The 14,768-nt window shown below is 47.7% G+C and overlaps 1 protein-coding gene across 1 annotated transcript in view; it reads right to left on the reverse strand.

The window, feature by feature from the left end:
- ADAMTS2 (ADAM metallopeptidase with thrombospondin type 1 motif 2) overlaps window positions 1-10,899 on the reverse strand; it is a 152,979-nt gene extending 142,080 nt beyond the window's left edge. The window contains exons 1-2 of the mRNA XM_088536827.1: window positions 10,812-10,899; window positions 9,637-9,998 (exon numbers count right to left, since the gene is read on the reverse strand). Of these exons, the coding sequence (XP_088392953.1) occupies window positions 9,637-9,998; window positions 10,812-10,899 (450 nt within the window). The remainder of the gene's footprint in view (window positions 1-9,636; window positions 9,999-10,811) is intronic.
- Window positions 10,900-14,768: the final 3,869 nt, after the last annotated feature.

Genomic DNA, 14,768 nt, shown 5'->3' on the forward strand with positions numbered 1-14,768 from the left:
CAAAGACTGTTTTTTAAATATATTCTGGTGCGCAGGACGCTTTCCAAGCAGCATCTCTCACATTCCTTCCACAGTTCCTCGGCTTGAGGGAAAAAAAAAGCCTAGCAATATTAATATACTGAAGAATCAAGAAGTATATCCTTCTGCACATGAGTTGGATGAACCCGATTTACCCAAAAGCCATGATTTAAAACAAATAAACCCACCAATAAACAGTTACCACAGCCTGTGCTGCCACCTACCCTTAGTTTCCAGCAGTTTTTGCAGGCTCTTTTCCCATTCCCAAACTATGGGCTCTGTCCTGCAAACAGGTCTCTCTTTCAACATGTCCCAGCCATGGACATCGCTCCTTGCCCCAGGCTTGGGAGCCTGACACTTTGCCATGAGAGGACATGCAAGATGCATCTACTTAGGACAAGTATCTTATGTACATGGTGGTAAACATTAGCAACGGGGTCTTTGGAGTAAGAGCTGTGTTTTCCCATCTTCCTCCCTCAAATTCTATCACTTTTACTTTATTTTTATTATTTGTTTTATTCCATTTTGCTGTTGAAATATTTTAACTTGCAAGAAAATGAGTCCATTCTCTGCTGTTGGGGGTCTTGCTGTCTGGGGTCTTATTTTGATTTCCTCCACCCTGCAATGAGTACAATACCCATTGCACCGTGCACATGTTTGCTGGGACGGCCTGAGGAAGAAGCTCCAGTGGGCCAGATTTCCCAAAAGCGCCCGGCCTCTGGAGCCCCCCTACCCTCTGGGGCACAATGTGAAGGTACCTCGGGTTTGCCCGGGCGGCTCGTGCTGCTGCGAGCGGAACGGCCCCGCAGCGGAGCCAACCTGCGGAGCGGCGGGCCAAGGGCTCCTGGAGGGCGCACGGCGCTGGAAGGGAGATCCCACGGGCTGCCTTTCCACGGGCTGCCGTTCCATGGGCTGCCGTTCCATGGGCTGCCTTTCCATGGGCTGCCGTTCCATGGGCTGCCTTTCCATGGACGCCTCTTGGAAGCCCCGCGGGTTCGGGAGGTGCTGCCGGGCGGGATGCGGCCGCTCCTCCCGCTGCGCCGTCAGCCCCGTCGTGCTCACCGAGGTGATAAACCAGAAAACACATTAATGAAGCTACAGGCCCTTAAAGACTCAGGGCCTGATCAAGACGCGGCACTGTGCCATCCTAAAACCTCAGAAAGGTGCTTTGCTTTTATGGTTTTTAGAGACCAGTTTAAATATTGACCACAATGTAGATATTTCTTTCTAGTTTTTTTTAGTTTTTTTTGGATTGTTTGTTTTTAACTTCAAAGATGTTTTAGAAATAGTTCCCAAATGGTTTGGTTCACCTTCCTTAAACAGCAGTAACAGCAACCCCTTAGTTAATGTACCTAGTGAAGAGAAATAACCTAAATGCATTATATTAGTTTTAACTATTACTTCTACTAAGGAAGAAAGAGTTCCTTTTATCCAAGAGGATACCAATAAAATTAATTGACTTCTCTTTACAGGATTTGTAGGCTTCAAGCTTAATTTTGGTAGAAAATGTATTGAAATCTGTCCCCTGAGTCCCCCTGGACTCAAGAGTAAATGCTGGAAAAAAGCGCTATGGTCATGCAATGAAATTCAAACACAGGGGTGAACCTACACAAAACAGTAAAGGGAGCAGCAACGGGGATGAAGGTAAAGGAGCTGTATTTATAGCTCATCAGAACAAAAGAGAAGTGATAATATTGTACTTTGGAGGTGTAAAAAGACAGAAAGCACCATTATCCCTGGGGAACTGGAACATCTGAATCTCCACAGAGATGAAGAATGAACTGTATTTATTTATTTCGAAGATAAAGGTCACAAGTGCAGCAATAAAGAGGCAAAATATTAAACTTGACATATGCCAGTCTAAAGGGAATAACCAAGAATATAAACGTGATGGGAACATGTTCATAAATTATCCCACACACTTAAGAGACTGAGAACAAAGAGTAGCAGCAAGTTGTACAGGTGGGACTCCAGTTTTAGCTTGGAAAAGCTTTGGAGAACACAGGGATGAGTGGATACAGGCCGATAATGGGCTAAAAAGTGGAAAACCACCATCCACAGAGCAGAATGGGTTTGTCCAAAAGGGCAGTTCCAACTGCAGATGTTCAAGGACGACAAGTCACGCTCCCCAAAATGGGCTCCTTTCAGCAGGACTGAGTCCATGAGGCGGCCACCAGCCTGCGCCCAGTTGAGTGCTTCCTGCTTCCGCCTGCACGTGGCTTCACCTCATTCCCAGGAAAACTACTCCAAGCAGCTAAAGCAGTCGCAACTTTTCACTGTTTTTGCCAAGTTCATTACCCGTTGAGTTAACCTACAGTAGGGTAAGATCCATGGCAGTGCCGGAGCAGAGGACGGGGAGCTCAGCAAGGCACGGGGTGGGATTACCCCTTTCAGTAGACACAAGGTGCTAGAGAGGCTCCTCTCTACCGTGAAATGACATGTTCAAGACAACTATGGTGCTCTGAAGGCTTGAAGGAACACAATTTACTCTTTTTCTTGAGGGAAACACTTAAAAAGACTTTAAACAAAAAACACTTAACATAAGAAAGTAAACATTTCATGCTGAGATTCCCACTTATGTCTCCACTAACTCAGGATTTGAGGAGAGCATCAAGAAACTTTGCAACTTCGGAATGACTTGGAAGGTCTACAGCAGGCAGGGCGATGTGGTTATAAGGACGCAACGGCAACGAGCAATGTGCTCTTCAGCACCGAAGAGGATCCTCTTCTTTTCAATGTTACAGTTTAATGGAATGGTGCTGAAAATAGCATGTGAAATGTAGGCCTTTCATTTTGCAGACTATTAAAACTGGGAACCTGCTGTGTCAAGACTGTGCAAACAAAGATGAATTTAAAACACAGACAGATAAAGGGGCTAAAGAAACCAGATGTGATGTGTTAAAGAACTTAGCGAAACTTTGGAAGAACAAAAGCAATAAAGGGAAGAGGTGAACTGAAAACCCAGCATGCACCTTCGCACTATTAACGGGAAGCAACGGAATGGAATTTGGTACAATCCCATACAGGAAACTGAAGATCTGATTCTGTGTTTTAATCACACTCAGTATGGGAATTGTCCTGGCTGAATGTGCAATTAAATAATGGCATGACCTGCTTACAGAGCAACAGTCATCATTAATAAAAAGTGCTCAGAAACGAGTCAAATAAACTGCTAGAGAGATCTGTAGAGAAAAGGTCCTGCTCCATGCAACAACTGGAATCCGTGTTGATCCAAACAAGTATTTTCTAACCTTCTGTAATAAAAGCTATACATATAATTAACAAAAAATGGGGGAAACTCTAGCCATTTGCAGCAATTTGCACAGTTAAACTCCCAGGACATACTGGAAAACCCTTCCACACCATGAGGAAGCACTTGGCTACTGTGAGCGAACAGCGTTGTTCAAGGGACACTGCTCTGCAAGCTGAAGCGGGGCAGACTTCTCAAAATAGATGTTCTGCTTACCCTGGAAACTAATTATGACCTTACCAAAATTAGTTACTATATTTGAATCTTTCACAATGGAAGGCTGAAGGAACCATTAAGCATGTTTTCTTGGATGTACATGGTATAATACTCTGGTTGGAAAATTAGTTCTTGTGTGGTCAAAGAGCAGAGTACAGCTGAGATACTGTAACGATGAGCACGATACAACACAAGGTCAAATAAGACATAAGGAAATACCTATCTTTTATCCAGAGGCTTACAGCATACCGCAAAGATACCAGTATTGATTGCCTGAGGCTATTCTGTCCAGATGGTGTCCACCTGTAAGATGTAGGAAATTGCTTTTTGGGGTTTTCAGATAAAAAGTAAGTGAGAAGACCCATGCACAGAAGATGCAAAGAGAAAAACAGCACTTACTGCAGGAAGAGACTCTTTTAAGGACAGCACAAAGAGGATAATTTACTCCAGGCAGAGACTGAATCATAGTGTTTACATTCTCTGTGTTTCAGGCTATAATTTTTAAAATGAGAAGCCCCTGCAGTTTAGAAAATGAAGAGGGACGTCTAACTACTAGGGCTGGCCAGGGACATTGACAGTAGAAACCTGGGATTATTAAGTGCCATCTCTACCTTGAAAAAAATATATAGCGTGTCCTAGTATGTGCTTTGCACCATCTGCATGGATGTGATGTGCAGTCCGGCTCTGATTCTGCTCACGTTCCCCTACACAGTTGGCTGGGGCATGAGAGAGACCAAGTGAATCCCAAAAGCCCATGTGTGTGAGCAGATACCTCTGGTCTTGTCCAGGGCCAGGGCTGCTGCCTTCCCGAGCAGCACAGCTTTGCACGCTGTGTCACAGGCACCAGGGACATTTCCTCTGCCACGGCATTACCATTCTACTTGTCTGCAAAGCAAAGAGCTCTCACTTTTTATTTTGCTGCCACATGGAAAACAGACAAACTTTGGTTTAGTTTCATCTTATTAAGGGAAAAGCACTCCCAAATGAAGAGATTATAAATGCCAGATTTTAATCCACTAAAATGAATGCAACTTGACCAGAATGGAAATGCTAATAACTTAGACTACAAACAGAATTATGGGAATTATTTGTAAGAAACATCTGTTTTAACTGTCAGGCGCTGGTCCTGACTAGGCTTTGAAGACAATACTGTGCTACCTTGACTTCTGCTTTCTTGCTACATCACAAACCAGTGTAATCTAAAAGCCAGATAAAACAGACAGAAAACTAAATTGTAAATCCATATGAACGCAGGAGATGGGTGTCTCAATGGAAAAATAACTGAGTTACATAAGCATATTTGTCTTCTTCTGGAGTATTCACTGTGAGCAGCTCCTTCACCGGCTTAGCCAGGTAACACATATGATATAAGGAGAGTTACATTTAGATTCCGGGGGCTGCAGCAGAAGTTCGGTGGCCAGTTTCAAGAAGACCTTGCTACCAGGAAGGCATTTAAGAATAAAACCTTTCAACTGACCGGCTTCAAAGAGTTCAAGCATGTGCTCAAATTTAAGCAGGATTATACTACAGGAATAGATTTCAGCAGGTGTTTGAATGTCTTTGGGAATACAGGGAACGTGTCGGGCAGAATGGGGGAAGTACACAGCAAGGAGGAAAAAGGATATTTCATATAGGTAGTTTGAATTGTTAAGAAACACCAATGACTGCATCTGGGCTCCAGGCTCCAAAATTTGCAATTTTACATGAGATGCCTAAAGTTAGATCATATGAATACTCCCCTACAAAGTAAGGACTGCAGAAAATAAGAACATTCCATTCACTGATTTTAAAACAGTAAAAAAAGATCCTAACGACTAATATAGATAATAAATAACAAACTCCTGGGACATTTAGTAAACACACACTTAAGATTATAATCAAAGCACCAGCAAATACCTGAAGATTCACGACCGCCCAGTGAAGCGAGTGCACGAACCCGCCCAGCCCAGCCCAGGACTACAGCTAGGACGAGCATTAGGCAAGAGTCTGGAAAGCGCTGCTGGCTTCCCAAGCATTTCTAGAAGAAATAGCATCTGGGCAAGCAGCCAGCCAACAGGCTCCTCTCGAAGGGCTTGTGAGGGCTATTGCAGAACACAGCACAGTCTGAAATGCTGTAGAGCCAGTTCTGCCGAGTTTATCACATAAAAGAAATGCTTATGTCAGTTATACTGGTATGGGGGGTATGGTTGGGTACCCCAAAACCAGGATGCATTAAATGTTCTGCATCCACAACGCACAGCCATAAATGCCCTCAATAGTTTACTTTCTGTATCTCCACTCCTGATAATTTCCCACTTTAATGTCAGTGGAGTGGATTCTTTGGACAGCTGATATTTTAATTAAAAACAGAGGAAGAGGATTATACTAATGAAGCAGAGCTCAAGAGATCATATTATGTTATTGAAGCTGATGTTCCTCTATCTGTTTCAGCAGGGGCTAAGTCATACTGATTTTTCCAACCTTAAGCTGTTGTCCTCAGTCTTCAGGATGCTGACACGTAGCTCGATTCTGCGCTGTGCCTTCAGATGTCTAATTTAATCATGTGTTTATTATCCATACCAGATGTGTTGTTCATACCGTGTTTCTCGCTACGGATCTGCCCGTGTTTAAGCACACGCTCTCCCCCATCGACTCGGAATGCAAAGAAGAGGCTGCGCGAGGGTTTGTCTCCCAAGATCCACAATCAAGCGTTACCATCTTGCCAACCTGAAGGAGGTATTTTTGGTGTATCTGCCCCAAGCACTGTGCAAGCAGAAATCCAGATAAGTAAAGAATTCTTCTATGGCAGGCTCACGGCGCCGGCGAAGGCAGGAAGCTCACGTAGGCCGGGACGCTGGGCCGAGCACTGCGGACAAACGTGCCCCTTTCCGGAACAACCTGGAAGGGCTGCCCTAATCCTCGGCCACGTTTTGGGCCTCAGGGCCCTTCTCCTTCCCTGCTAACCCCTGAGCAGGGCTACGTAACGTCCCCAGGCCCCAGCAGTGCCCCAAGGCAACGACCGGCCTTGGGCCACAGACCAAGAACGGAGCTGGGCGGCAGCATCTTCCACAGCAGCTACAGGCGCAGCCGGGTGACCGTGCCGGTCTGCCTGGAAAACGAGCTCGAATGCTCTCAGAGCAGCCAGGATGACACCAAACTGTCCAAACAGTTTTCATTTTAAGTGGGAAAGCTATCAAAACCTTTCTTTGTGTGGTAAAAATCACATCCATAGTTCAGAGAGTTGTCAAGAGAAGCTATTGATTAGCTTTAACTTTCCCATGATCTCTAAAGACGCCTTTCAGCTATGAAAACACACCCAGATTTCATACTTCAGAAGGGCTCTTCATCTGCCTTAGGTCAATAAAACTAGTTTTGTCATTGATTTCTACCACGGAAAACAGGAAGGCTGCAGAGGCAAAACCTCAGCCATTTATAGTAAAGTTCAGGAATCTGTTCACAGATCTACTATTTTCAAGTAAATCCATTCCAGTAACTTCTCATTTTGGCCATACCAAAAAACACCAGACAGACTCTTCTCAGACAATATTTGGAAAATAAGACACATTTGGCAGTAATGTGCAAACCAAAGGAGATGTTCAGAGGAAATCACATCAGAAGTTGGAAAGGTGGCAGAGGCATTCACCAACTTTAAGTAGATTCAGCCAACAAAGGTTTGCAATATAGAGACCAAACTATGAAACTCCAATTTAAATATATTATTTCAACCTTAACACATTATTTCAAGCTTAATGTCTGTATGCAAAGGCTGGAAGCATAAACAGATGTCAAACCACATTGAAAAGCAAGTACTTTGAAAATACTAGGCATTAGAAGAAGGAAGTTTATAACAAATGGCAGGAGTTGTCACAGCACTCCATAGTCCCTTTTCTCCAGGGTAATCTAGAAAAGGAATACTTGAGGTACATGAAGAACAGAGAGAGACCATTAGGCAGCTGAAAGAACATGTAGGAGACAACTCCACTGAAGTGAGGGAACTGCCATTATCTTTTGCTAGATTTTGTGTCATTCTGCTGCTATCCGATTTTAAATCCCCTCAAAAGAAAGGAAGAAACCTAGAAGGAGGCAATGGGCAGAGAGGGAACATAGCACCCAAGGGACTGGAGTTCAATATGTTGTTCCGCAGAAGATTTACTGCACAATCTCAGGGCAATCACTGCAGCCAGATGCTTCAAGGTATTGAGGTAATGCTTCCTGCAGGAAGGCTTCAAAGACTTGGGCAGAAAAGAACATCAGAATTGCCTAAAATAAAATATTGTGATATTTTATAATCCTAGGAAATTAATACAAGCTTTCCTGTTGAGATAACTGCAAATTCAGGTGGCCCTAGGCCTCTTTGCTTTCTACTTCTGCTGAGGGTCACCTGGTTACTATCATTATTTTTCTGTTTGCAATGAGTTTGTCACTCAGGACTATTTACATGACTGAAATTCAGCAAATGTTCAGGGAAATAGCAGTTTAAATCACTAAAGATGGGAAATAGCATCTGACTGCTTAGGGTGGCTAACCCTGAGCTACACACAGGCTTACGGAAGGCAACCATGACCACGGTGCCAGCGCTCTGATCATGCTCTTCCATGTGATTCCGCAGCAATCGGTCATCGCAGGTCACTTAATAGCATTTTGCCTAAGTCATTTTAACTGACAAGACTAGAAAACCAGACACTATTCCTTAGGCAGCTTTCTGAAACGGAGCCATTTATGGGTGCCATTGAATGGTGACCTGGGTTCATTCCTTCGCCTAAGTAACCAACAACTGTGTAAAGAATAGCATTTTATGAACATTTGGTCACTTACACATGCAACATGAGCCCTTGGACCTTCAGAACCTCCACCCAGGCTTTTGCTTAAGTGTGGTTGTGTTTTATCATGACTCTCTTCTCCATACACGAGCAGTCCTCGCTGCGGGTAACACCAGCACCCTCGGGGTGGGAGGCGTCACCTGCGCTGGTGACAAGAGGCCACACGAGGCTGGCGGCAGCCTCCACCTGGCAGCACGAGTGAACATGGGAGAGGAGCCCTGGGTGCTCCCCAGCTCTGCTCTGCCCAGAGCAGGCACCAAAGCACCGGAGTTCCTCTTGCCTTGCTCTCCACGTCACATAATTACAACACAAAACATCCCTGCTTCTGGAAGCAGCAATGCACACAGCTGGGAAAAACCACAGGACATGAAATAGTAAGGGGAGAAGGACTGGATTCCCTTTCCTTCTCTGAGAGACAACGTTATCTCCATGTATGTTACCTTGGCACAGCAAATGAACAACTTTCTATGACTAAATAAATAGGAATACAATTGACTCACCAGGGTTTTTATGCAGAGAACACAATGCACTAAAATTAAGTAACTTAAATTATCAGCTCTAAGAAATCGAGTAAGTTTTTTTTTTTTGCTAGATTAGCTGTTCATTACCAAAAATACTGCTTTTTCTTCAATACACAAATTGCTACCTAGTAATTGCTGTTGAAACGATGGTACAATCATTTAGGAGGTCTGGGACAGTTTTAATGTGACTCCTGAACATGTGCTCCAGAAGAGAAAGCTGCAGCCAGCTTCAAACACGGAGCTGCCCAAAACCCATCACAGGGAGCTGTTTTGTTTGTAAAACTCAAACTCTTCTGCTGCTTTCCATCAATCATTTGATTAAGCAATAAAACTCACTCAGTGAAAGATCCATGAAAACAGACTCTGAACAAATTGAATTTTCAAGGCAAAAAAACACGCTCCTTATGAAATTTGTTTACAAAGCAGTCCAGCCAATTATTCAGCATTAACTCGTCTAAAATTTCTCCTCTTCTCCGACTGGAAGTGAGAGGAGGAAGCGGATTCCTAGCACACAACATTCAGTCCTCTGCTTCGGAAGTGCCGGGTACCTCAAGTAACTCCAGCGTCGCCTAACGCGGGCCGTGGCTCGGAGCGCTGCCTCGGACTCCGTTTCGGAGCGCTGTCCGGAGCGCGCGCGCTCCAAACGCCTCATGCCGCTGCAGGCAGAGAAGCGCCTGGTGCCGCACGGAGATTCCCACACAAGGGAATGGGAGTTGATTTGCACTCACAGATACCATATGAAGCACGAGTTTATGCCAGTCCACACATTTTATATTTAAATACCGTAGGAAATTAATGCCATTATCTCAGATATAATAACAAAGCCACTTACCAGTCCATCACAATTGCTGATAGCAACAGAAGCGTTTGGCAAATCAGTGATATCCCCAACATAGAGGCAATTCCCATAGAGAGGTTCGATGCGAGTCTCTTCGGAGTCCTCCTGCCATTCAACTGTTGCTCCAGGGGCCACGAGCCTGGAGTTTGGCCGCAACCTGAAGTGAAACTCTCTTCCAAAAACAGTGACATTGTAAAATATTTGCTCGTTTGCCGCTTCACGTTGCGACTCCTCTGCAGCTCTTCGGAAGCGCGCTTTTGGCGGTCCGGACACCAAGTGGGATAGGAACCTGCCCTCTGAATCGGTGCTGGTGGGGATGACAAGGCTGTACTCCTCTATATTCCTCAAAATGGGATCTGCATCGGGAGAAAGGAGGAGAGAGATACTAGAACTCCATGTCTGCTGATGCGGTGGGGTTTTTACTCCGTTATTCCTTAACCCAGCAGACACTTACATAAGGCAGAGGGCACGACGCTCCGCACACTTCCCTGCCGGGCGGGAAGTTCATTCAAACGGCCCCTCGCCCCGCAACGCGCCGGACCCCGCCGCCCCCTGCCCGCCCCGCGGCACCCGGCGCCCTCTCCGCGCCCGCGGACGGCGCCGCGCGCGGGCGGCCGGCGGGGACACGGCGGCTCGGAGGGGCTTGGGGTGCAGGGGAGAAGGCTGCAAGGGGAGGCGTCTCCCCCAAAGCAGCCCCGGAGCGAGGAGGGAGCTGCGAGGGCCGCGGGCGGCAGCGGAGGCAGCAGGAGGCTGGGAGTTCGGGACGGCGGCGGTGGCCAGAGCAGGAGCCGGGGCAGGAGCCGGGGCGGGAGCGGGAGCCGAGGCAGGAGCCGGAGCGGGGCAGAAGCCGGGGCAGGACCGGGAGCGCGAGCAGGAGCCCGGGCAGGAGCGGGAGCCGGAGCCGGAGGGGGAGCAGGAGCAGAAACGGGAGCCGGGGCAGGAGCCGGGGCAGGAACGGGAGCCGGGGGCAGAGCCGGGGCAGGAGGCAGGGGAGCTGCCATGTGCTTCTCCCCGCCCGGGACCTGCGGGAGGGCGGCCGGGCGGCGCTGGCCCCTCTCCGGGCAGCGCTGTCACCGCGGCGCTGCCGCCGCCGCCGCTCACAACTGGCAGCGCGGCAAAAGTCTCCGCACAAGTTGAGGCGCGGGGAGCGGCCCCGGGCGGGCACCTACCTGTGTGCGCGGGGCGCCGCAGGGCGCCGGCGGGCGGGCAGAGCGCCCAGCAGAGCAGCGCGCAGGCGAGCCCCGCCGCGCGGGCCATGGCGGCCGCCCCGGGCCGAGGCGGGCGCTGCCCGCAGCCGGCCGGGCCCGCGGCCCCGCTCCGCGCCGCTCAGCGCTGCCCCGCGCGCATTCGCCTCAGCCGCAGCGGCTGTGGCGGCCGCGCTGCCGGCTCGCGGCGAAGCAGAGACACCAGGAGGCGGCGGGTGTAATAGTGGGAGCACGGGGCGTGCGGGAGGGGAGGCGGCCTGATTGACAGAGGCGCTGCCACACGGCGGGAGCGGCGACTGCCCGCCCGCCTGCCCCGCTCCCCCCGCCGCCCGGCCCGGCCCGGCCCGGCCCGGCTCGGCCCGCTCCGCTCCCCGGCCGCCGCCGCGGGCTCCGCGCGGGCCGCGAGCAGAGCCCGGGCCGACCCGGGCAACTCGGGCTCGAGTTTCGGCGGCGTCGAGGGCGCCCGTCGCAAACCGGGATGGCCGCGGCCCGCAGCCCTGCGAGGCGGCCCGGGATCGCGGATCCCCGCCGGGTCCTCGAGCTGCTCTGCGCAGCCCTTTCACAGGAAAAATAAAAAATACGGGGGCTACTTGCTGAAAGCTAGCGGGATTGGGACTAGTGCTGAAACCATTTGTGGCAAAACCGTCTTGTGTTCAGTATCTGCCAAATGGAGAGATAGGCTCGGAAAGCATTTGGGAATACTATAAATACTATAAAGAAGATTTAAAATAATTAGATAATCAAGAGTGGCTTTTATGAGAAAAAAAAAGTTATATTTGTTTCCATACAGCCAGGGTAAATGCCATTCCGCTCATGCCTTTCAGATAATGTACCTATTTTCCCAGCTGTTGCATTATCCCATCACTTGCCGTCTCACCAGTTTCCCTTCCACCTGGCAGGGCAGCGGGAAGGAAGCGGCTCCGCAGCCACGGACTCTTCCTGGACTGGCTCCCCTGCGAGGACAGGGCCATCCCCACGCCACAAGTGATGGGGACAGAAGCACCGCGCAGGGCCAACGAGCAGCGTGTGTGGAGCCCAGCGCGGATGGAATAGGACAGTGCCTCAGCCTCTGCTTGCCTGGTTTTGCTGTTACTATTCGAGTTCCTCCTTTTTTAAGTTACGGATTGAAAGGGAGCGATTATTTTGGATAACGGAGTAGATGAATTAGTACATTACATTCACTTACCTTTACTTTTTAAATGACCTTTCATTGGGGCTGCTTCTGCTCTGTTTTTTTTTTTTTTTTTTCAGTTCCTCCTTTGGGTTTTTGGGTTGGCTCATTTTTGATTTTGTTTGTGAGTCCATATTGAGCAGCTTCTCTTACTTAAAATCTCACATACTTTCATCAGTACACAGCTGGTAAAGTTCCAACTTCGTTTTTATTGGACTTGTATTTTAAGCTGATGATGTGGCTTTTTTATGTTCCATCAGTCTCATCCTGCTCAAATTGAAATAACTTCTGCTCATAAACTTAAAAGGGAGACGGGTTGGACATATATTTGAAATTGAAGTTCTTCTTTGTATATGATGTGCCCAGAAAAAAAAATGAAAACAGGACATATTGTAGAAATGCAAAACACAACCTGGCCAAGTTGTACTAATTAAGATGGGTTTTTATTCTTGAAAGAATTGGAGGTTAGAAAATATGCTTTAATATGGATAACAGCTGTACTGCATGGTAATGATATAAACAAAAGAGTCAGATAACTGCCTCCGTGTGGAGGGTTAGTCCTGTATAGAAACCAAGCTCTATGTGCAAATGTTACTGTCTTGTCGCCCGTGGCCAAAACCCCACAAAATCCATGGGCTCCAGGGGTTCATGGAGCTATTTTACAGCCTTCTTTATAATTTGCTTTTAAATAAAACCAGATTGAGAACAAGTGTCAAACAATAGAGCCAGATCTGCAGTTGGTAAAAATCCTGCTGCCACTGAACTCGCTGGACTGGATCCCCCACTGAAGTCAGTGAGTTTTGCCTTTGGCTTCAAGAGAGCCAAGACTAGGCAGTAGATTCCCGGGTGGAGGAGGTGCTTCGTGGCATGAGGATGGCCCAGAATCCTTCCAGAGATGACGCGGATCCAAGCCCGGCTCACAGGAGGTGCTCCAGAGCACGCGCAGCCCTGCAGCACCCAGGCCGGGCAGATGCCCTCCTCAAAACGGATCCTGCCCCACTTCATCACCTACTTGCCCAAAGCCCAAGGGCAGCCAAGGCTGCTGTCACAGGGCCTTGCCACGGGCAGACACTTCGGACTTCTTCACAATGAAGGATTTCCTTACTGCTGCACTTCTCTTGGTCCTCAAGCCTCTAATGAGATGAATGTAATGAGTGAAACCACATCATGCTTATTTTAGTGGAAGGGAGGGAGGAGGACAAGATACTCCAACCAAGCTCCGACGCTTAATCTGGGTATGTCTCCCCCGCCATCCAGCAGGACTGTAATCACACGGATGTTTTCCTTTACTGGAGACAGCCAAAGAAGGGAGAAATGATGATCTGCCCTGAATAGAATACCTGGTGTGAAGGTCTTGAGCAGCTTATGCTGACATAGCTGACGTAGCTTTGAAACAGCTAGCTGAGCTATGAACAGCACCCTAACCGAAACGGTACCGAGTTCAGCACAGCCTGACTGCCTGAACTTCCTTGGATTTACAGACCTCGTTGTCTGCACCGAGTTTGTTCCATCAGTTCCTGTTCTGGCTGGGCAACATCTGTATAAATTGTACTGACCTTTCCTGTAGAGAAGATATTCTCTCAACGTTTAATTTTGCTTAGCAAAATGAAATCACCCTAAGCTTATATCACCAGCCACTGCAAGGAGAGAGTGGTTTAAAACACAAATAGTGGCGTGTTGCAATTAGAAAATATATCTTTGAGACTTCTCTTTTTCTTTCAAGGAGAAATCAGAAGAAAAATGAGTATTTTCTTGATGCCAGCTGGGCTGTGAGGAGAGAAGAAGATGGACTTGAGCATGATGCCAAAGGACAGGTGATTCAGGAGGAATCTGCCAAGGATCCATCCTCACCCAACATGCTCCAAGCTCTTACTCGAGAGGTTCCTCCCGAGCATCTTTCTGACCTCCTCGCTACGCACTGCAGCACCTTTCTGCAGAAGGACTCTACATTAGCTGCTCTTATGTTTTTTATGCAGATCATTGTCTTTGCTTTCGCTCTTAACCTGTATGCAGATTTTGTGGCTATGTTGCATTATAAAGCTTAGTAAAAAAAGAAGCAAAATTAAAACAGCATGCCAGTTCATTTCCTCCACACTTGGTATTTCCAGGCCCTGTACTGCTTGAACCCTTCTGCCATTACGTGGCAGTGTTATATACAGCCTAAAAAATGCACGTATTTAATGCTGATTCTGAAGCAGTGTATGCCAAAAAGCAGTAACTACAACTGGATCAGAGCCTTTTTTCCTCTTTAACCTGAGGACATTAAAGAAAAGATAAATAACACAAGGAACAGACCAATGCAAAATTAATAAATTAGTGAATTATCAAGCCCTCTTTGATGATTTCACTTCCACTCTTTTCTAGGAAAGATGAAAGATCATTTCTGGTGCCAAAGGAACGTTCTTGGAAAACCAACGTGGAAAGAAATTAAAGCAGTAATACCCAGGCTAAACACTTTGATTCCTGTAGTAAAGAATGAGGGTTCTATTATAAGAAAAGTAGGGACATCTTTAACTGATAATTAATAAGCTCCAACCTACGACATGGAGTCACTGGCTGATGAGTCAAAGGGGGCACCTCTCTGCCTGCTCCCTCTGAGGTGACGCAGGGTTCAGAGCGCGTCCCGGGGACGGTCTGCAGAGGCCTTGGGGGGCTCTGCCGAGGCACCCGCGCCCAGGACATGTTGCAGCTCCAGGACCTTCGGGAACTTCGGGAATGTCAGACTCAAGCGCGCTGTTTTCGGGGACAAG

This window comes from Tinamus guttatus, unplaced genomic scaffold (genome assembly GCF_059628265.1).
Source record: "Tinamus guttatus ecotype Peru unplaced genomic scaffold, ASM5962826v1 Tinamus_guttatus_pri_ptg000710l, whole genome shotgun sequence".
In the NCBI taxonomy this organism is placed as follows: Eukaryota; Metazoa; Chordata; class Aves; order Tinamiformes; family Tinamidae; genus Tinamus; species Tinamus guttatus.